The following is a 21,779-nucleotide window of genomic DNA, read 5'->3' as shown; positions in this document are numbered from 1 at the left end:
ATCAACAAATTACTTGTACAGAACAGCTTATGACAGAAAGCTGTCCAACACCTTTTCACCCTTAGTGCCTCTCCCCAGGGTTTTTTGTTTTTTGGGTTTTTTTTTTTGGGGGGGGTCTTTTGCACATTTTGTTTGTTTTTAAGTTTTGGCAATATACTCATAGAATACAAAATTCTAAATGTACAAGATGTTATATGCTAAACATGAGTCTTTCTTCCACCAAGTTCGCCTCCTCACAGGCAGCCTGTATTTCTTTCCAGGGAGAAATTTAAATAGATTTAGGCAAATATGTACAAACTGTTTTTCTTTTTAATAGAAAGGATAGCAGATGACTAACAATATTTTTTTTATCTTTCTTGTTTCACATAACAGTTTTTTGAATCAGAATGCTCTGATTTTTAACTTTCATAATTTATTTTATTATTGAGATAATAAAGAATATATATTTAAACTTATTTAAGTAATTTCTACACCCAACGTGGGGCTCAAACTCACGACCCCGAGATCAAGAGTCTCATGCTGTCTGACTGAGCCAGCCAGGGGCCCCAAGAATATATTTTGAAGACTATTTCAATTCAGTCCATAAAGATTTAACTAGTTCTCCACTGACCAACATTGAGGCTGTTTCCAGTCTTTTCTAAACGATGCTCCAGGGAAGGCTCTAGCATATCTGTAATTTTCCATGAGTTTAATTGCAGATAAATTCCTAGAAGTGGAATTTATGAATTTGGTGACATTGCCAAATTGCCAAGCACATCTCTTTGTTATTGCTGTGAATTTTAGTAAGTTTTTAGGGGAGCATAACATACGTAATGTACACAACTCAAGTGTTTGGTGAAATGAATTTTCATAAATGGCCCACACGCACTTGTAGCTAGTATTCAGGTCAGAAACAGAATACTATCTATCAGTCCCTGGCGGGACCCAGACATGGCCTCCCCAAAGATAACCACTATCCTGATTTCAAACAGCACAGTTTTGCCTATTTACTATAGAGAAGTGGAATCATGCTGCATGGACTCATGTACTGGGCAGATGATTCCTTCCTTTTCACTCCACTGTGTGTGGCCCACAATTCATCTGTTATACTGTTGACAAGATTTTCGATCATTCCCAGCTACAGGTATTACAAATAGAGCTGCTGTGAACTAACTAACTTTCTTTCTTCCTCCCTTCCTTCCTTCTTTTTGGAAAATGGAGCTAGCAAGCCCAGGCTTTTATTTCTTTTTTTTTTAATAATTTTTATTGTTATGTTAATCACCATACATTACATCATTAGTTTTTGATGTAGTGTTCCATGATTCATTGTGCATAACACCCAGTGCTCCACGCAGAATGTGCCGTCTTTAATGCCCGTCACCAGGCTAACCCATCCCCCCACCCCCCTCCCCTCTAGAACCCTCAGTTTGTTTTTCAGAGTCCATTGTCTCTAATGGTCCTTCTCCCCCTCCGACTTACTCCCCTTCATTCTTCCCCTCCTGCTATCTTCTTCTTCTTTTTTTTTTCCTTAACATATATTGCATTATTTGTTTCAGAAGTACAGATCCGTGATTCATCAGTCTTGTACAATTCACAGTGCTCACCATAGCACATACCCTCTTATTTCATTTTTTTTTAAAGATTTTATTTATTTGAGGGCGCCTGGGTGGCTCAGTTGGTTAAGCGACTGCCTTCAGCTCAGGTCATGATCCTGGAGTCCCGGGATCGAGTCCCACATCGGGCTCCCTGCTCAGCAGGGAGTCTGCTTCTCCCTCTGACCCTCTTCCCTCTCGTGCTATCTCTCATTCTCTCTCTCTCAAATAAATAAATAAAATCTTAAAAAAAAAGATTTTATTTATTTGACAGAGAGAGAGAGAGCACGTACAAGCAGGGGGAGTGGCAGGCAGAGGGAGAAGCAGTCTCCCTGCTGAGCAGAGAGCCTGCCATGGGGCTCAGTCCCAGGACCCTGAGATCATGACCTGAGCAGAAGGTGACTGAGCCACCCCGGTGCCCCATCCCCTTATTTTTAAAGATTTTTATCTTTAAGTAATCTCTACACCCAACATGGGGCTTGCACTCACGAGATCAAGAGTCACATGTTCTTCTGACTAGGCCAGCCAGGCACCCCATACTGTAAACCTGTGAACATTCTAGTTCTTGTTTTCTTGAGCACGATTGGGTGTGTGTGTCAGTGGAGTGAGATTGTGAGGTGGGTCGGCATATCTTTAGCTTTGACTAGATATTGTCAAATTACTGCTCCAGTTCCCATGTCTACCAGCGTGGTAAAGAAAAGTTCCCTTTTCTCTGAAGGATCTTCTGAACTTTTTCTGCTTTTAGTTCTTTCTATGGTGACCCCCACACCTCTAGATCAGTGTGTTCTAAATCCACATGCCTTTGAGAGCCAGCCTGGGAGAAGCAACTAGGTGGGGTCTCTGATGATGTCAGATCTTCTTTTTCTTTCTTTGTTTGTTTCTTTATTTGTTTCTTTGTTTCTTTTTTTTTTTTTAATTTTATTTGAGAGAGCACAAGCAGGGGGAGCAGCAGAGGGAGAGGGAGAAACAGGCTCCCCACTGAGCAGTGAGCCCGATATGGGGCTGGATCCCAGGACCCTGAGATCATGGCCTGAGACAAAGGCAGATGTTTAACCATCTGAGCCACCCAGGCACCCCAGATCTTCTGATTTAAAAAAAAAAAACGGGGGGGGGTTTGTGTGCGCCTGGGTAGCTCGGTCAGTTGAGCGGAAAACTCTTGGTTTTGGCTCAGGTCGTGATCTCAGGGTCCTGAGACAGAGCCCCATGTCGGGCTCCACGCTGGTTGTGGAGACTGCTTGAGATTTTTTTCTTTCTCTGTCTCCTTCTGCCCTTCCCCCCTCCTCTCGAGTGTGCACGCTTTCTCTCTCTCAAAAAAAAAAAAGAAAAGAAAAAAACTGAAATGCAACTGACATACTATAAAACAAACCCTTTAAGGTGTAAAATTCAGTGATTGACAAGGTTGTGCATCAATCACCACTAATTCTAGAACATTTTCATCCCCCGTCCCCCATAGTAAACCAGAACCCTTAGTCCTGGCTTAGTCACTCCCCATTCCCTCCTCCCTTCAGCCCCTTGGCAATCACTCATTTACTCCTGTCTCTATAGATTTGCCTATTCTGTACATTTTCTATAATAGGGATCATACAGTAGGTGGCCTTTTGTGTCTGGCTTTTCACTTGGCATACTGTTTTTCGAAATTCATCCACATCGTAGCAGGTATCAGTACTTCATTTTTATGGCTGAACAATATTCCACTGGATGAACATGCCAGGTTCTGTTTGTCCATTCATCACTTGATGGACATTTGTGTTGTTTCTACTCTTTGGCTAATGTGATTAGCGCCTTCATGTAAGTTTTTGCGTGTACAGGTTTTCAGTCTTCTTGGGTATATTCCTAGGAGTGGAATCACTAGGTGGATTTTTAAAAAAGATTTATGTTTGAGGGGTGCCTGCCTTTGGCTCAGGTCATGATCCCAGGGTGCTGGGATCGAGCCCTGAGTCAGCTCCCTGCTCAGCGGGGAGTCTGCTTCTCCCTCTGTCCCTCCCCTGCCTGCTTGTGCTCTCTTTCTCTCTCTGATCTCTCTCTCAAATAAATAAAATCTTAAAAAAAGAGATTTATTTGAGAGAGGTGAGGGAGGGGCAGAGGGAGAGAGAGAGAGAGAATCTCAAGCCGACTCCCCATCACCCATCACACAAGGAGCCCAATGTGGGGTTCGATCCCACCACCCTGAGATTATGACCTGAACCGAAATCAAGAGTTGGATGCTCAATCAACTGAGCTACCCAGGCGCCCCACTAAGTTCATTTACTATTTTATTTCATTTTTTTTTTAAAGATTTTATCTATTTATTTGACAGAGAGAGAGGGAACACAAGCAGGGGGAGTGGGGGAAGGAGAAGCAGGCTTTCTGCGGAGCAGGGAGCCCGACGCGGGGCTTGATCCCCAGGACCCTCGGATCATGACCCGAGCCAAAGGCTGTTGCTCAATGACTAAGCCACCCAGGCGCCCCTAAGTTCATTTTTTAGAGAGAAATGGAAATCTAGTCACATGAAATCCCCTTTTGAAAATTTCTAAATGTGTTCTCTAACTCACACAGTCTGCTTTTTGGTTACAGTTCTATGAATTTTGATGAATCAGTCATGTAACCACAATCAAGATACAGTTCTGTTGCCCCTCCCCCAAAGTCTCTTGCTCTGCCCTCCTTCCTAGGCCATCCCTTCCCCTCCCTTGCCCACCAAGGATTTGCTCCCTGTCTATGTAGTTTTCCCTTTCCAGAATAAATCTCCCTATTTAAAAACCTTAAGAATTGCAGGGGCACCTGGGTGGCTCAGTTGGTTAAGCATCTGACTCTTGATTTCAGCTCAGGCCATGAACTCAGGGTTGTGAGATTGAGCACTGTGTGGTGCCCTGAGTTGGAGCTTAAGATTCTCTCTCTTCCTCTGCTCTTTCCCCCCTGCCACCCATCTCTCCCTCTCGATAAATAAATAAATAATTTCAGTTTTCTTTTTTTTTAAGATTTTATTTTATTTGAGAGAGAAAGAGATCATAAGTAGGCAGAGCAGAGGGAGAGGGAGAGGGAGAAACAGGCTCCCCCACTGAACAGAGAGCCCAATGTGGGGCTCGACCCCAGGACCCTGGGATCATGACCTGAGCCGAAGGCAGACTCCCAACCGACTGAGCTGCTCAGGTGCCCCAGAATTTGTTTTCTATGTGCCCTCCGTGAGCCAGTTGAGGCTGGAGCCCCTGTAGGAACACCCCGCTGGAGGTAAGCCCTGCCTCCCCTTTCTTGCTCTCAACTTTAGACCAGTGTCTACAGAACCTCTGCTGAGAAAAGGCAACCTTTTTTCCCATTTCCTCCTCTCCCTTCTGCTGCTGTAGCTGAAGCTGTGGTCAGACTCTTGCTTTCTCTTGTCACCTTCGAAACCTCAAAGGAAACTACTTTCTTGGAGCAAGGACCTTGGCTCGCACCCCATCACCTCCCCACAAAGGGTGTCTCGAAGGGCCTGTGAATCAGTGGGATTTGGGTTCCTTGTGGAAACAAAGGTGCAAGATTGGGAATCCTTGAAGCTTTTATTTGGGGCGGGGGGTCATCTGAACACACATGAGCAAGATCGGAGTCCTTGAGGGGGCTGAGAGAGAACTGGAAGGACCCAGGGGTTGTTGTGGGCTCTTGAGAAAGAGGCTGAGGATTGGGGGCATTTAGGGACCAAGGGGGTGACTTAGAACGCTCTAGGTAGAAAGGATTGGGTGGGAGTTTAAGGGGGAGAGGTCTTTTTTCTTTTTAAATAGTAGGGGACTTTATTTGAGAGAGAGATAGCAACAGAGATAGTGAGAAAGAGTAAGAGCAGGGAGGAGAGGGAGAAGCAGGCTCCGCACTGAGCAGGGAGCCCGATGTGAGACTCGATCCCAGGACCTGGGATCCCATGATCCCTGGGATCATGACCTGAGCCAAAGGCACATGCCCAACTGACTGAGCCACCCAGGCGTCAGGGGGAGAGGTCTTTGGGGTGACAGTGTGGGAATAGGTGGGGGAGGAAGGGTACAGAGGATGGGAGGAAGGGCAGGGCTGGGGGCGGGGAGGTCTCTGGAGGTGGCTGACTTCTAAGTGAACTTGGCTTCTGCTACACCTTTGAGCAGTATGACTTTGGGCAAGTGTGTTTTCTCAGACTCAGTGGGCTGTTCTGTGAAATGGGTACAAGCATCCCTCTCCCAGGACTCAAGAGAACCATAGATTGATAGGTCCAGACATCAAGGGCTCCTTGAATGGCAGCTGCAACCCATTTCCAGGGATTGGGGTCCCAAGGGTAGGGTGTGAGGGCTCTTAGGGACAAAGGGAAGGTACTAGAGGCATTTAGGGGAGCAAATTCTGGGTGTGGGGGGCTCCCCAGGGTGCAAGGGTGACACCACCCACCCTCCTGCTACAACCTTCCTCTGCAGCCGGATGTACCAGACAGGCTTCAGCAAAGGGCAGTGAAGGATACTTCCTGGACCTTTGAATCGGGTCTGGGCATCAGATGAGACCTTTTACTTTTACAGAAGTGAAAAAGTAGAGCTTGTTCACTGAACAGAACGGTACGTACACTGAGAGGTCATGCTGGTTGAAAACACTCGTGCGTGTACTACGTGGAGAAAGATCTGGAAGGACAGACCCTAGGTATCGCTCGGGGAGGCGATACTTGGAATGTTAGGGCTTGATCTTTTTGATCTTTGTTTGACCCTACACTCTGCCTCGCACACTGCCCAGGGTTGCTTTTGTGAGTCAATGGTCCCATTAAAAACGAAGCTCTGAGAGCCCTCCTGTGCTCCTAGCCAAGCGTACTGCAGGCAGGACCGCCAGGCCCCACGCTCTGCGGCCTCCTCGCCCCTGCAGGCTCTGCTCCTCACCCCTGCCAGGTCCTGTGCCCAGGGCAGCCTATGCAAGGCTCTGGAGTAGGGCTTTCTTCTTGGTCTTGGCCTTCTGCAGTCAAGTGTCAGAGGGAAGGGCTCCTGACTGCCTTCTCTAGACTGGGAGCCTGCTGCTCGCGCTCACCGCATTTGGCTTCCTTTGGCTGTCTTACCACACTTTACTTTGAGAGACACCTTCCAGAACGTCTCACGGGCTTCGAATGCGGCGTAACTCAAAGATGCGAGGGGGTTTCTACGGAGCCTGTTCAAGCAGCGCCTTCGTGTGCACGCGCTTCAGACTCCGACTTCTGGCTACTCTCACCCAATGTTAACCGGGCCGCGTGTGCGTTCAGCTCAGGTTTTACTCCTAATGTCACACCACCCTTAACATAATTAGCCCGCGCCTTCAGCTTCTGGCCGCTGCAGCAGGCATACGCTGGAGGGCTGCCTGGGGGTGCCCCTGGGATCCAGCGCAGCCAAGGAAGGCACCACAAAGCCAATGAGTCCAAGCCAGTTTATTTGGTCTCCCGCGCACTCAGGCCTGCATCACCGGCCTCGACTTCTCAGCCTGCAGCTTCACTCCGGAGCCCGCGAAGCCTGTGCCGCCCTGGGGAGGTGGGGGAGCAGGTCGGGCTGCAGGGGCGGTGGGGGGAGCCCTAAACCCGGTGAGGTGACGCGGGACCCCGTGGCAGGCGGGCCCCCCGGGAGGGGCGGGGCCCCGGGGGGGCGGAGGAGAGGGGGCGGGACCTCGCAGGGCCGGGCCGGGGAGGTGAGTCGCTGCTTACCCGCTGCAGCACGATGATGTCGCGGTCCGTCAGCTTCTCCCCGTTCACGGGGTCTACCATGTCTTTCCGAATCAGCTTCTCCACGCACTCCAGAGTGACCACGGCCCCACTACGGTGAGCGTGAGTGTCGGGGGCACCGATCAGAGGCCCCGCCCCGACGAGGGAGGGCCACACCCCCGAGCCCCGCCCCATCCCGCCCGGCAGGTCCCGGGATCCTCCCCCGGGAGACTCGCGTAACTCACGAGGGCCGCAGCACGGCGCAAGGCGTGGCGTTGCTCAGGCTGTCGCGGGTCACAGCGCACACGTAGCGTTCACTGCGAGTGATGAGCCCCACGCGGTCCACGGAGCTGTCGAGCGGCGTGAAGCGCACGGGGGTCAGGTCCGACATGCGCAGTGGCTTCCCGGACATTGGGCAGGTCACGGTGCGCGACTGCGCGGGACAGAAGGGAGGCAGGGTCAGCAGGCCGGGCTGGGGCCAGGTGTAGTGAGGATTGCGGGGGGTCTCAGGCAGGGAAGGGGGCTGCTCAGGTGCTGGGAATGCTCACAGGCTTCTCCAGCTTGGTGGCCTTGGCCTCGGGGGTCAGGGACGGGATCCAGAAGCTGGGCAGCGCTTTGTCCTTGTCCTTGCCTGTGGGGCCTGCACTGGACCCAGGTCGGGCATCATCTGCAAGGGGAAGTGGGTTCTGATGCCATACCCAGGGAAGCACCCGGCCCCGCGAGACCCCCACTCACTTGCAAGTCGGCTCCCCCTCACCTGGGCTGCTCCCCGAAGCGGCCTTGGGCGTGAAGGGGTTGAGGGGCCGGCTCACGATGGCCGCCTCCTTCTCTAGGAAGCCCCGCACCTGGTCCTGGGCCGCAGCCCGCTGCAGCCCCCTCTGCTCCTCACGTCGGGCCCCCCGCTGCTTCTCATAGGCCTGCAGACAGCCAGAAAGAAGTGGACTATGCATCTCCCTGTGGGTTGTGAGTTTGAGGGTGGCTCTTCCCATTTCACAGATGGGTAAACCGAGGCCTACAAAGGGGACAATCCTGGCACTTTTCGTAGAGGCTGGTGACTGCCAGGGTGTGAACCTTTAATATGCTGTGATCTATGGTGTGGCTCTGCTGCCCTTGCTTGTCCCTTCCCCGACTGCAGGGCAGGTAGCTGGCTTGGGATTCAGTGGCTTCTCTGTTCCTGGGCAGCAGAGTGGTCAGCACCTTGGCAGGAGACAGATGGCCAGACTTAAACCTTGCCTCTCCCACTGATGAGCTCTGTGGCTTCCAGTAAGTGCTGTGACTTCTCCTGGTCTCAGTTTCTTTGTCTGTAAATCGGGCTAACAACCGCGACCCACCTCGCAGGCTCTCTGGGTTATGCAGGATGAGTTTTGGAAACGCTTAAAACCTTTCCTGGCACATAGCAAGCGCTCCATAAATGCACCTGTGGGCCACGTTATATTTTACAGTGTACGTATGGTAGACCCTATCCGGCCCTGGAGGCGAGTTCCAGGAGAGTAAGAAGCAATTGACATTCACGAAGCCTTGACTGCACGGGCCATGTGGGTGTGCGCGTGCACAGACGCAGGGACGCAGCGCTGAGCTGAGACTGCCCTGAGTCCCCCAGCTGAGGGAGGAGAACACTGAGGGTGACTGGTGCTCGGGACGGCCTCTGGCATGGCCACCGTAAGGAGGGAGCACCCAGGCAGCCACTAGATCATGCAGGGGGTCATGGGCACAGGGGAAGCCCCTCACTCAAGACAGAAGGCTCAGCAAGAATCTAGCCCGCTGTGTTTCTGGAGCTCTGTGAAGCCTGGCTGGAAAAGCAGGGAGGCAGGCCAGCTCTGCCTCACACACGGTGATAAACGGGGTCCCTCCTATCCATGAAAATAGTTCACCCATGGAAGATGGGCATGGCTCCAAGTAAAGCCCTTGAGAATTCTGACCTGCGGGCATCTACCACATGCCCTGCAGGCGCCCTCTGACTTGACTCCGTTGGCCCATTTTAGAGCCACTGAAACGGAGGCCCAGAAAGATGAGGTGACATCAGTTAATTCAACAAGTATTCATGGAAAACCTAGGGCCGGGGGTAGGCAAGAGGTTTATTCCCTGCCCCTGCGGCCTGCCGTCTAGCGGGGGAAGTGGGCACGTCAGCCACATGCAGATTCACAACCATGACAAGTGTCAAGAGAAGAGGTGGCAAGGGCAGACCCTGGGGGCCTTGGACTAGCAGGAGGTCAGAGGAGGCAACACCTGGGCTGATATCTGGAGGGGAAGGTGCACCAGGCAGCAGGAACAGCCCAGGCAAAGGCTCAGAGGGAAAGGGAACTCAGAAAGGAAGCCCAGACTGGCTCTGCTTGTGAGCTTGTGAGCTCACCCCCTGCCCCTGCCCCCTCCCCAAGCCCCGTCACCTTCATCTGCCGGGCGATCTCCTTCTTCTGGTGCAAAATGTACTCCAGAATTGCCTCCCGCTCATACAGGTAGCCATCCGAGCTGTAAGGACAGGACAGGGTGAGAAGTGTCAGCTCCCTGCCCTGAGCACCCACTAAAGCCTCTTACACGGAGCAGGTCACTTGGTGCTCAGTGCACCCTGAAGTGCACCAGACCATTTCCATTCTCCAGGCTTTACAATCTGCTCTGACATGCGTGGGGGGAGTGGATTCTTGTGCTGTAGAGGGTTAACTCAGCAGGCCTGGGTGATCCGATCCCTGCACGTTCCAAACAAAGGACTGGCCCTTGACCAGCTCCCAGCAGGGAACCTTGGAGCCCCTGGAATGTGCTGCTTGATAAAAGTGTCTTAGTTCACCTGGGGCAGGGGTAGGAGGTGGAGGTGGGGGCTTGGGCCGTGTGGTATCAGACCTCCGGAGGGGCTGGAGACCAAGGTCAGCCCCACGGAGGTCAGCCATGCCTCCAGGACCAGCCTCCAATAAAATCCCTGGACACCGGGGCCTCAGGTGGGCTTCCCTGGTGGGCAACACTCCCGACTCTTGTCACACGTTGTTGCTGGGAGACCAGCGCTGTCCCTGGGACTCTGTCAGGAGAGGATGATTGGAGGCTCGCTCCTGGTCCCTCCCGGGCTCTGCCCCACGTGTTTTCCCCCTTGCTGACCTAATCTCCCTCTTCGTACTGTCACAAGCTGTCACTGACTAGAACTATCTCCCTGAGTTCTGTGAGTTCTTCTCATGAACCCCTGAACCTGAACGTGGCCTCAGGGACCCTAGATGGGGCTGGTCATGCGGGGAAAGACCCACCCGGCCATCACTATCTCTGTAACACAGACCTGCACACCAAGCCCATATTCAGTCACTGGACTAAGCACCTTGTACCCACGATCTCCCTGAAGCCTCCACCAGGCCGTGAGGCAGGCAACAGTGAGCGTCCGCACATGAGCTGTTGTTACGCGCCAGGCAACGTTCCAAGGGCCCTACCCTCTATGACAAACGTATTCTTTCCCACACCCCGTGGAACACGTTAGGATCACGCCCATGTCTTGGATGAGCACACTAAGGATCTGAGAGGTGAAGGGGCTTGCCCAGGGTGCCCCAGCCGTGCAGGCGGCCAGACCCACGCACGCGGCCCCCTCTGTGCACCTCCCCGGCTCACGTGACGACAGGGTCATGGCAGGGCTGCAGAGAGAGGCAGCAGCAATCGAAGTCCTTGACGGCATCCCGGCTCAGGCGAATGTTCTGGGTCCCGTAGCCCGAGGCCGCTAGGGACAGAGACAGACAGAGGGATGGAGGGCCAGGAGATGGGCCCCTTGCCAAACCCCAAGAGAAAGGCACAGAGAGAACTTGGAGGCGGGGTGGGGAGGGTGGACACTCTGAGAAACAGGCAGTCAAGAGCTTGGGCCGTGTATCTGTGTGTCTCTGTGTTGGGGGCAGGGGTACAACCCACGGAAGGTGTCCATCCAGAGGGTAAGTGACAGACAGACAGGCCCTGTCACTGAGGTAGCTGGGTAGAGAGGCTCACAGCTGACTCCCCTCCACCCCTCTGGCTCTACGACCAAACTCAAGGGCCTGTATCTCCCTGGGCCTCAGTTCTGCCACGACAACAGCAGATTCCTTCCTCAGTGGGTGGTTGGGAGTCTTAGATGAGGTCACATACAGAAGTGCCCATCACTGGGGCGGTGCGGGGGGCGGGTGCAGGATCACGCGGGCTGTTCCTCATAAGGTCATGACCATCAGTGGGGGGGGGGGGGGGGGGGGCGGGGCGGGGAGAGACATGCCCAGAAGGCGCAACCAGAGGGGCAGACGGGGGATGGGGACTTCAAGAGACATTTGCCCCCCTGCCAAACCCAAAACCTGTGTCCTTCTTCTTCTCGTGGTAGGTGTAGACAGCTCCTGCCGTGCAGTTCTTGCCATGCCGTGTCATCCTGAGGGAAGGAGGGAATAGTCACAGGGCTGTGGTGGAAGGAGTCCAGAGGGAGGACGGGGCCCTCAGAGCTGATCTGACCCTGCCCCCGCCAGATGGGAAAACTGGGGGTGGGTCAGGGGAGGACATTATTATTTTTTTAAACAAACTGCTAGAGGGGCAGCAGAACAAGACTTACGGGCTGTTTCTTCTCTGATCTGCATTTTATTTATTTAATTATTTTTAACGATTTTATTTAATTATTTGATAGAGAGAGTGTACGCACGAGTGGGGGTAGGAGCAGAGGGAGAGGCAGGCTCCCTGCCCGACGTGGGACTCGATCCCAGGACCCTGAGATCATGACCTGAGCCGAAAGCAGGCGTGTAACTGACTGAGCCACCTAGGCGCCCCCAGGGGAGGACAGTCTTATATCTATACACTCCAAAAAGGAAGATGGCATTTTACCTTGAAAAAGACCTACACTTTGCTTGTAGAAGCAGGCATCGGAAGGGGTGCACGTTGTGAGTTACTCTGAGGGGGTAGAGGGAAGGTGATTTGAAATCCAAAAAGTTCTAGCAGCAGATGAGAATGGGCGTGGCTCCTTACACACATGGGGGAGGTGAGGGGACTCGGAGATGCTCTGTTCGGGGCGTGCGTATGTGTGCTTTGTGGATGCCTACAGGCTCAAACAACTGAGTGCAGTACTCTTTCTCCTGGGTGGGTGAGATCATCTGTAAGCAAAGGCGAAATCCACATTCTGCTCGAATTGTTGCCTAACCTTACCAATTACACTGGAATAAATTCCCATCTTCGAAACAAGCATCCTAGCAGCGCTAGGTACACGGAACTCTGGCAAATCAACAAGAAAAAAACCAGCTACCCCAGCAGGAAAAGGAGCAAAAGACGTGAACAAGGGGCAATTTACGGAAGCAGCAGCTCAAAGACTAACGTGCGTGTGGGGAGACACTCAATTCTCCTCAGATGGAAACGACAATGAGAGCATTTGACAGGGGTGCCTGGGTGGCTCAGTTGGTTAGGTGACTGCCTTCGGCTCAGGTCATGATCCTGGAGTCCCGGGATCGAGTCCTGCATCGGGCTCCCTGCTCAGCAGGGAGCCTGCCTCTCTGTGACACTCCCCCCTCTCATGTGCGTGCTCTTTCTCTCTCAAATAAATAAATCTTTAAAAAAAAAAAAAGATAGCACTTGACACCAATTATCAGGCTGGCGGGAGAAACTCTGAAAGCTGGGTAAGACCAGGACTTGGTGAGGACGCGCAGTCGGTCACAGGACCCTTAGGCATTGCAGCGGGGAGAGTGGACAGGGCCAGCCTCCCAGAACTCAGGGTGGCGGAACTTTAGCAAAGTAAGCGCAGGCAACTCTGCACTTGGGTGATGTGCCTCAGAGACATCCGCAAGGGAGCATACCCACGGATGTCCACAGCGGTGTGATTTACACGGGAGGGGAATCAGAGGCAACTGGATGTCCCTCCCTGGGAGAATGGGTGCTGACAGCCCATCCTCGAGACTACCCAGCTGTTAAAATGCAACCCACTGGATGTGTGCAAGTTATCATGGGTGGATGTTAACACAATACTGGGTATAAAAAGTAAGGGAAACAACAGTAAGAAATGAAACAGGATCGCTGCCAATCTACACATGCCTACGATGGTACTTTTTTTTTTAAGATTTTATTTATTTATTTGACACAGAGAGAGAGAACGAGAGAGCACAAGCCAGGAGAGCTGCAGAAGTAGAGGGAGAAGCAGACTCCGAGCAGGGAGTCTGACGTGGGGCTTGATCCCAGGACCCTGGGATCATGACCTGAGCCCAAGGCAGATGCTTAACCGACTGAGCCAACCAGGCGCCCCAAGACGGTACACTTTATTTTACTTTTTTAAAGATCTTATTTATTTATTTGACAGAGGGAGAGACAGCTAGAGCAGGAACACAAGCAGGGGGAGTGGGAGAGGGAGAAGCAGGCCTCCTGCGGAGCAGGGAGCCAGACGTGGGGCTCGATCCCAGGACCCTGGGATCATGACCTGAGCTGAAGGCAGACGCTTAACGACTGAGCCACCCAGGCGCCCCAAGACGGTACATTTTAAAGAAGACCATACAAACAAGAGGGTACGCACTGTGCGTACAGGGTGGGGAACGACCAGGGGCTGGAGATACAGGAGGGGGCTATAGGTTATAGGGATCAAGGATTGGGCAAGGTGACCTTCAGCCTGGCCTCGAGTCCAGGGTTGGCCATTTCCTTTCTCTGAGCCTCGGCTTAATTTGGCAAAAAGTGGGGATAACCATGGGATCTAGTTGACAGGACTGGACTGCCGTGAGAAGTGCATGAGTCCTGCTCAGAGCCTGGCACACAGGGGCTGTCGGGAAATATTCTCTCCAGCTCTCTGGCTGCAAGAAAGATCCAGAAGGCTGGCGTGGGGGTGGGGGCACAACCAAGGGCTCCCCGAATGCAAAAAGAGCACCTCTGTCTTTATGCCCCTCTCTGGTCGCCTTCGGAAACTTGTCTTTCACATCCAGAACGTGAACTGCAAACCTCTCTTTGAGCCGTGGATCTTGCTCTCCCCCTACTGGCGTCTTCCCTCAGAAACCAATTTCTGGTCTTTGGTATATTGACATAGAAGAGAGGCATAGACTTTAAGGATGCGGTTTGATGCGTTTTGACAAATGTATATGCCCTCATGACCACCACCCCAGTGGAGACACAGAACATTTCACCCCAGCGGCGGTCACCGCTGCTTGCAGGAGCTAACCTTGGTGAAACACCCCAACGTGACCCACGGAACCTCCTCTGACTTTCCCTCAACCTCCGAGCTTTTGGGCAAATGTCCAGCACCTGCTGTCTCCCCCGGCTCACCTGCCACCAGCCCCTCCCCTCGGCCCTCTGGCTTCCGCCCCAGCCCCCCCAGCTGCCACTCACGGAGGTCGCGCTGACCTCCTCCTGGACAAATTCTCCACTCTATTCTTAGTTGTCAACTGCCTTGACCCTCTGCGGTACTTGGCACCGGGCTGCTTGTCCTGTGGCCAACAGGGGTTTCTACACTCTTTGGCTTCGTGGCCAGGGACATTTCCCCTCCAAGAATGAGAGGAACTGCTTCGGAGGGAGCATCTTTTTTTTTTTTTTTTTTTTTTTTTTACTTGGCCAGGCAATGATGGCAACAGTCCCCCACCCCATGCCAACTTTGCACCCCCATCTCATAGATTGTCCAACCTCAACCACTTTCTGCAGTCTATCCCATTACCATCTCCATTTGGCACATGGGCAAACGGATGCTTCAAAGTGAAGCCACTGCCCAGGGCAGTGGTTCTCAAAGTAAGGTCCGGGGACCCTGGGGGGCGGTCCCTAAGATGCTTTCAGGGCATACTGAAACTATTTCCATATTAATACTAAACTATTTCCATACTAATACTAAAATGACCACAATACTATTTCCATATTAATACTAAAATGTGTCTGCCTTTGTTACTCTTATTCTCTTACAAGGGTACCGTGGCATTTTCTGGAGACTGTGTGACACGTGAGGATATCACTGCTCTGACCACTAACTCAATGTGTGCTTGTGCGTCCTTGGGTTTTAAAAATTTTAGGGGCACCTGGCTGGCTCAGTTGGGGGGAGCATGTGACTCTTCATCTCAGGCTCATGAGTTCAAGCCCCATGTTGGGGGTGGAGCTTACTTAAAAGAAAAATTTGGGGCGCCTGGGTGGCTCAGTTGGTTAAGCGACTGCCTTCGGCTCAGGTCATGATCCTGGAGTCCCGGGATCGAGTCCCATATCGGGCTCCCTGCTCAGCAGGGAGTCTGCTTCTCCCTCTGACCCTCTTCCCTCTTGTGCTCTCTATCTCTCATTCTCTCTCTCTCTCAAATAAATAAATAAAAGAAAAATTTGTTTTACTACGCTAAGTGAAAGAAATCTGGCACAAAAGGCCATATATTGTAGGATCCCACGGATATGAAATGTCCAGAAGAGGCAAATACATAGAGACAGAAAGTGGACTGGTGGTTGCCACGGGCTGGGAGAAGGGGAAATGATGAGTAACCACTAACAGGTACAAGGTTTCTTTTTGGGGTGATGAAAACGTTCTGGCATCAGTTAAGTGGTGATGACTGCACAAAATAGTGAATATACTACTTTAGATTTTTTTTTTAAAGATTTTATTTATCCATTTGACAGAGACACAGCAAGAGAGGGAACACAAGCAGGGGGAGTGGGAGAGGGAGAAGCAGGCTTCCCGCGGAGCAGGGAGCCCGATGCGGGGCTCGATCCCAGGACCCTGGAATCATGACCCGAGCCGAAGGCAGACGCTCAATGACTGAGCCACCCAGGCGCCCCACTTTAGATTTTTTAAAAAAGATTTTTATTTTTAAGGAATCTCTACACCCAACGTGGTGGGGCTCAGACCCACGACCCCGAGATCAAGAGTTGCACGCTCCACCATCTGAGCCAGCCGGGCGCCCCGTGAATATACTACCTTAAATGGATGAATTTTGTGTTATGTGAATTATATCTCAACAGAAAAAAAATTTTAGCATCAGTTTTAATTTCTGATACAGCAAATATTGATAGATAGAACTCACAAAAACGAAAAGTTCCAGAGTCCTCAATGACTTTTAGGACAGTGAGACCAAAGAGTTTAAGAACTACTGGCCAAGGGCTGAAGGGCTGGCAGGTGGCAGGGCCAGGATTTCTCTGGAAGCTGAGCTTTTCACCCACCACGCTGGATTGTCTCCTCATTAAGGCCAATTTCAAAACAGAAAATAAGACTACCGCCATCTGCTGTCTCTAGTGTTTCAAAGAGAAACTATCCAAAACCACAACCACTCATCATCATGCCCACTTTACAGGGGAGAAAACAGGCTCCCGGGATCCCCCCCAGCTAGGAACCGACAGAGGCAGGATTCGAACCCAGGCAAGCAGGCTATGGAGCCACCTTCTTGACCACATGGCAACTGCCAGTCCTCCCAGGAAGGTCACCATCTGAGAATACAGGCCAACCCGTGCCCTTTCTGTACGAGGCCTTCAAACTCCAGAGTGCATTTTCCTCTTTCGGCCCCTTCAGTTCAAACGTGAAATTTTCACTGGAGATACTTGACCTATATTTAGGTTTTGTGATTTCCCGCTGCAAAGGTACATTCACATACCCGCTTTGTGCCGAGCGTACTCAAAAGTTTCCCAATAACTCAATCAAGTGTTAGTGCTTAAATTTAAATTAATTAAAATGAGGGGCCCCTGGATGGCTCAGTTGGTTGGGCGGCTGCCTTTAGCTCAGGTCACGATCTCAGGGTCCTGGGATCGAGCCCCACTTCAGGTTTCCTGCTCAGTGGGGAGTCTGCTTCTCCCTCTGCCTACCCCACCCCCCCGGCACTCAAATAAATAAAATCTTAAAGAGCCTTAATTAAAATAAAAGCATTAGGAAAATCCAGTCCCTCAGTCAAACTAGCCACTTATCCAAGTGCTCCGCAGCCTCTTGGGATAGTGACTCCTGCTCGAATAGCACCGCACTGAGATCGGACTTTAAAAAAGCACGACCATGATACCATCGACCCACTAATGATTCCATAACATCATCTACTATCTGTCTGGTGTTCAAATTACTGATTCTCTCCCAACTGTCTTTTTCTGCAGTTGGTTTGCTTGCATCCTGAGCCAGTGGTTCTTAACCTTTTGGTGGGGCCAGAGATCCCTTTGCGAACCTAGAGAATGCTACACACCCCTCTCCCGAAAATGGTGTGTGTCAGGCCATTCCCAGGGTACGGAGGCTTCTGTGTTAAAGGAAAACCAAGGGGCTAATTACACTCAAGGAAATCAAAGACAGAAATAGGACACGATGTAAGCAGTAGAGAGAGCGTTCCCTAAGGGCAAAAGTGAGCATCTGAGACTCTCTCTTAACAATGGCTGATGTCTAGGGGCGCCTGGGGGGCTCAGTCGGTTAAGCGTCTGCCTTGGGCTCAGGTCACAATCCCAGGGGTCCTGGAATCAAACCCCACATCGGGCTGCCTGCTCAGCGAGGAGTCTGCTTCTCCCTCTCTCACCTGCTCATGCTCTCTCTCATGATCTCTCTCTCTCAAATAAATAAAATCTTAAAAAAAAAAAATAACGGCTGATGTTTAAACAAACAAACAAGGCTGACGTTTATTTAAGACGTTCGGTGAACCTAGCCCTTTTCTAAGCATTTTACACATATTACCTTCACTGAATCCCACAACCACACAAATGATTGCTACAAACAAGGAAACTGTCTCAGAGAAGGTGCTCATCCTGCAGCTAAGGTATGACCCAGGCATCTGAATCCGTGGCCTTGACCATCAGCCTGAGGCACTATGCCTGACTCTCAGCGTGGAGTGGGGCAGCTAGTGCATGCCTCGTCCTTCCCCTGGAAATTCTGTCCCCTTTTTCTTTCTAGGCTTCGTCAAGGAGTCCCCTCCTGTGGGAAGCTTGTCTCTCCAGGCTGAATGAGGTGATCCTTGTGCTCTGATAATGCCCTGAGTTACCTCCAATATAGCTGCTATCCCTCAGTATTTCCCTCTCCAGGCCAGGAGCCTCTGGAGGGATGGGATTGGGAAGGACTCTAGTCTGGGTCCCAGCACTGCCTGGCACCTGGGCAGGGCGGGGGGGGGGGGGGGGGGGGCTCAGACAGGTCATAATAGGATCAGTTAGCTGCTGCCGACTCTTGATCTCAGGGTCGTGGGTTTGGGCCCTGTGCTGGGCTCTGTGCTGGGCATGAAGCCTACTTAAAAAAAAAAAAAAAAAAAAAAAGAGGGGCGCCTGGGTGGCTCAGTTGGTTCAGTGTCTGCGTTTGGTTCAGGTCATGATCCCAGGATCCCAGGATCCCCTGCTCAGTGGGGAGCCTGCTTCTCCCTCTCCCATTCCCCCTGCTTGTGCTCGCGCGCTGTCAAATAAAAATCCTTTTAAAAAATGTTAAAACTATTCTTAGTTTGTAGGTTATACAAAAACAAGTGGGGGTTGCAAATCATATATCCAATAAGGGAACTCTATCTAGAATATACAAAAAAACCCTACAATGCAATAATAAAAAGACAAATAATTTAAAGATGGGCAAAAGGCGGGCGCCTGGCTGGCTCAGTTGGTGGAGCATGTGACTCTTGATCTCAGGGTTGTGAGTTCGAGCCTCGTGTTGGGTGTGAGATTACTTAAAAATAAAATCTTTTTAAAAAATTATTTGTTGGGGCGCCTGGGTGGCTCAGTCGTTAAGCATCTGCCTTCGGCTCAGGTCATGATCCCAGGGTCCTGGGATTGAGCCCCGCATCGGGCTCCCTGCTCAGCGAGGAGCCTGTTTCTCCCTCTCCCTCTGCCTGTGGCTCCCTGTGCTTGTTCTCTTGCTGTGTGTCAAATAAATAAAATCTTAAAAAAAAAAAAAGGGTCAGAGAACCACAGTGTGGAGAACCTGGAACCCTCAATGCACTGACAATGGGAATAGAAGCTGGGGCAGCCACTTTGGAACAGTCTGGCGGTTCCTCAAAAGCTGAAACACAGAGTTACCGTTTGATGCAGCAATTCCACTCCCAATGGAAATGAAACCATGCCCACACAAAAACTTTGGACACAAATATCCATAGTATTCAGAAGAGCCAAAAGATGGAAACAACCAAAGAGTTCATCAACTGATGAATGGATGAACAAACTATGGTATACCTCAGACAAAGGAACAGTATTCAGCCATAAAAAGAATGAAGTACTGATACGTGCTACAGAATGGATTAACCTTGAAAACATTATGCTGAAAGAAGCCAGTCCAAAAACAAAAAAAAATTCCATTTATGTGACATGTCCAGATTAGGTATATCCGTAGTGACAGAAAACAGAATAGTGGATATTAGTGCTGGGGTGGAGGGGAGAGTGGGGAGTGACGGATAATGGGTCCTGGGTTTCTTTTTGGAGTGATAAAAATGTTCTAGAACTGACTGTGGTGATGGTTGCACAACTCTGTGTATATACTAAAGACCACTGAGGGGCGCCTGGCTGGCCTGTAGGTACAGCATGCGAGTCTTGATCTTGGGGTCATGAGTTCAAACCCCATGTCGGATGTGGAATCTACTTAACAAACAAACAAACAAAACCCCCCCCCAAAACCCCACTGAATTGTATACTTTATTTTCTTAAGATTTTATTTTTTATTTTTAAAAATTTTTTTTATTGTTATGTTAATCACCATATATTACATCATTAGTTTTTGATGCAGTGTTCCATGATTCATTGTTTGTTCATAACACCCAGTGCTCCATGCAGAACGTGCCCTCCTCAATACCCATCACCAGGCTAACCCATCTCCCTACCCCCCTACCCTCTAGAACCCTCAGTTTGTTTTTCAGAGTCCATCATCTCTCATGGTTCGTCTCTTAAGATTTTATTTTTAAGTAACTGCTACACCCAAGGTGGGGCTGGAACTCATGATCCTGAGATCAAGAGTTGCACACTCCTCCAACTGAGCAGCCAGGCACCCCTGAACTGTAGACTTTAAATGGGTGAACTATATAAATAAATATAAATAAATCTGATTTTTGTAAAAAAAAAAAAAAAAGGAAGTCAGCAGATTTTGGGTTTGGCCTGTTGACCCCTGCATGGAGAAATAAGTAAAATGAGGTTACAAGAAAACAAAAAGACAAATTCATACCCAGATGATCAACAGAATAAGTGATCAAGTTTCTTTCTTTCTTTCTTTTTAAGATTTTTAATTTATTTGTCAGATAGAGAGAGCACAAACAGGGGGAGTGGCAGGCAGAGGGAGAAGCAGGTTTCCCGCTGAGCAAGGGGCCCGACGCGGGACTCGATCCCAGGACCCTGCGATCATGACCTGAGCTGAAGGCAGAAGCTTAACCTACTGAGCCACCCAGGCTTCCCTGATCCAGTTTCTTTCATAAATCAATTATGCCAGGAAGAATAAAGGGTGGGGTGGAGGGGACTATACTAAAGAGGAATTTAAGAGCCATAACAGCAATGACTTGACTGGATTCTGATTCAAACAAATTAAACTTCTCTTTTAAAGGTATTTTTGACACAAGAAGATTTGGTTATTGACCAAGTAATAGGGAATATTCCAGAACTTTTGCTTTTGGAAAGTGTGATGATGGTATTTCGGTCCTGTAAATGTCCCTTGTTTTTACAACATGCATCCTTAAAGTTTTAGGGATGATGTGTCACGAAGGGTAGGATTTGCCATATATATATATACATGTATGTATTTATACTAGATTTTATTTATTTGACAGAAAGAGATGGCGAGAGCAGGAACACAAGCAGGGGGCGTGGGAGAGGGAGAAGCAGGCCTCCCGCCGAGCAGGGAGCCCGATGCGGGGCTCGATCCCAGGATACTGGGATCATGACTCGAGCCGAAGGCAGACGCTCAATGACTGAGCCACCCAGGCGCCCCAAGTTTGACCATTTTCATAATAGAATATCAAACTAAAACCCTTCGAGGCCCAAGTTCACACCGACCCAACAGCACCGTCGGGATGAGAACCCAGGTCGGCCGGCGCCAGAACTCCATGGAGGAAAAGGTCAAACCCTACACCAACTCGGAGAAGGAACGGGCTGTCAAAAAGGTGCAAAGGCGGCGGTGGGCGGCTGCACAATTTCCTGTGACGCCCTCCCCGTCACAGTCTGGGAAACTGAGGCAGGAAAGGGGGGTCCGTCTTCCTCAACTCCCACTCCTTAAACCCCACCCCCACCCCCCGCAAGAGTCCCAGTCTCCCCGCCCCCTGGGACTCCCGGTCCCTCGTCCTCTACCGTGAAATACCAACTCTTAGCCGAACTGGCGGATGGAGGCTGAGCTACTTCCAGGGGATGCTGGGAGATGTAGTTCAGCTTCAAACTTTGGGGCCTAGAGTGCTCTGTTAATGATTGACAGGGAGTGGGGAATTCGAAATCCTGTCCCTGACTCCCTCAGGACCCCAGGAATCTAGCCCGCGGGAAGGCGATCGCAGCAACTTTATCCCGCCACCGCCTGGAACTCACCTTACAAACGACCCCTCGTTCCTTCGTTGCTTCTTCAACTGTGCCCCTACACCGGAAAGGAGGGCTGTTTTCCCTCTCCGCTTCGCCCTCTTCCGCCCGGCAAAAAAGACAGGAAGTAGAGCTGCCCCGAGTTGCCGAGATACCTCGTCGGACTTGGTAAGGCCTCCCTTCTTCTTTCCCTCCCTCCGGAAACGGGAGTAGCAACTTGAAGGTTCCGGTTAGTGCAACTGGCGTGACTATGGGGCGCGCTTAGTATACACTAGGCATTTCCCCGGGCGGGCGATTTCCTGCTTAGGCCC

General features: G+C 50.9%; 1 protein-coding gene across 4 annotated transcripts; it reads right to left on the bottom strand.

Moving 5' to 3' along the window:
- Positions 1-6,894: 6,894 nt before the first annotated feature.
- NOSIP (nitric oxide synthase interacting protein) lies at positions 6,895-21,611 on the bottom strand. 4 transcript variants are annotated; one of them, XM_025849739.2, is made up of 9 exons: positions 21,481-21,611; positions 11,451-11,521; positions 10,753-10,858; positions 9,561-9,642; positions 7,934-8,093; positions 7,725-7,843; positions 7,422-7,609; positions 7,180-7,288; positions 6,895-7,001 (listed from the first exon to the last, which is right to left on the bottom strand). In XM_025849739.2, the coding sequence occupies exons 2-9, from the start codon at positions 11,518-11,520 to the stop codon at positions 6,930-6,932; spliced, it is 906 nt and encodes a 301-aa protein (XP_025705524.1). In that variant the 5' UTR covers position 11,521; positions 21,481-21,611; the 3' UTR covers positions 6,895-6,929. The 4 variants fall into 4 exon arrangements, with proteins under 4 accessions (XP_025705524.1, XP_025705525.1, XP_073742797.1 ...); XM_025849740.2 differs by lacking the exon at positions 21,481-21,611 and adding an exon at positions 18,000-18,070; XM_073886696.1 differs by lacking the exon at positions 21,481-21,611 and adding an exon at positions 13,976-13,998.
- Positions 21,612-21,779: the final 168 nt, after the last annotated feature.

The sequence above is a fragment of the Callorhinus ursinus genome, unplaced genomic scaffold, assembly GCF_003265705.2.
Source record: "Callorhinus ursinus isolate GAN/ISIS: 27379988/994484 unplaced genomic scaffold, GSC_fseal_2.0 scaffold71, whole genome shotgun sequence".
NCBI lineage: Eukaryota > Metazoa > Chordata > Mammalia > Carnivora > Otariidae > Callorhinus > Callorhinus ursinus.
Note: the sequence above shows the minus strand (reverse complement) of the source record. Positions and strands in the feature narration are given on the sequence as shown.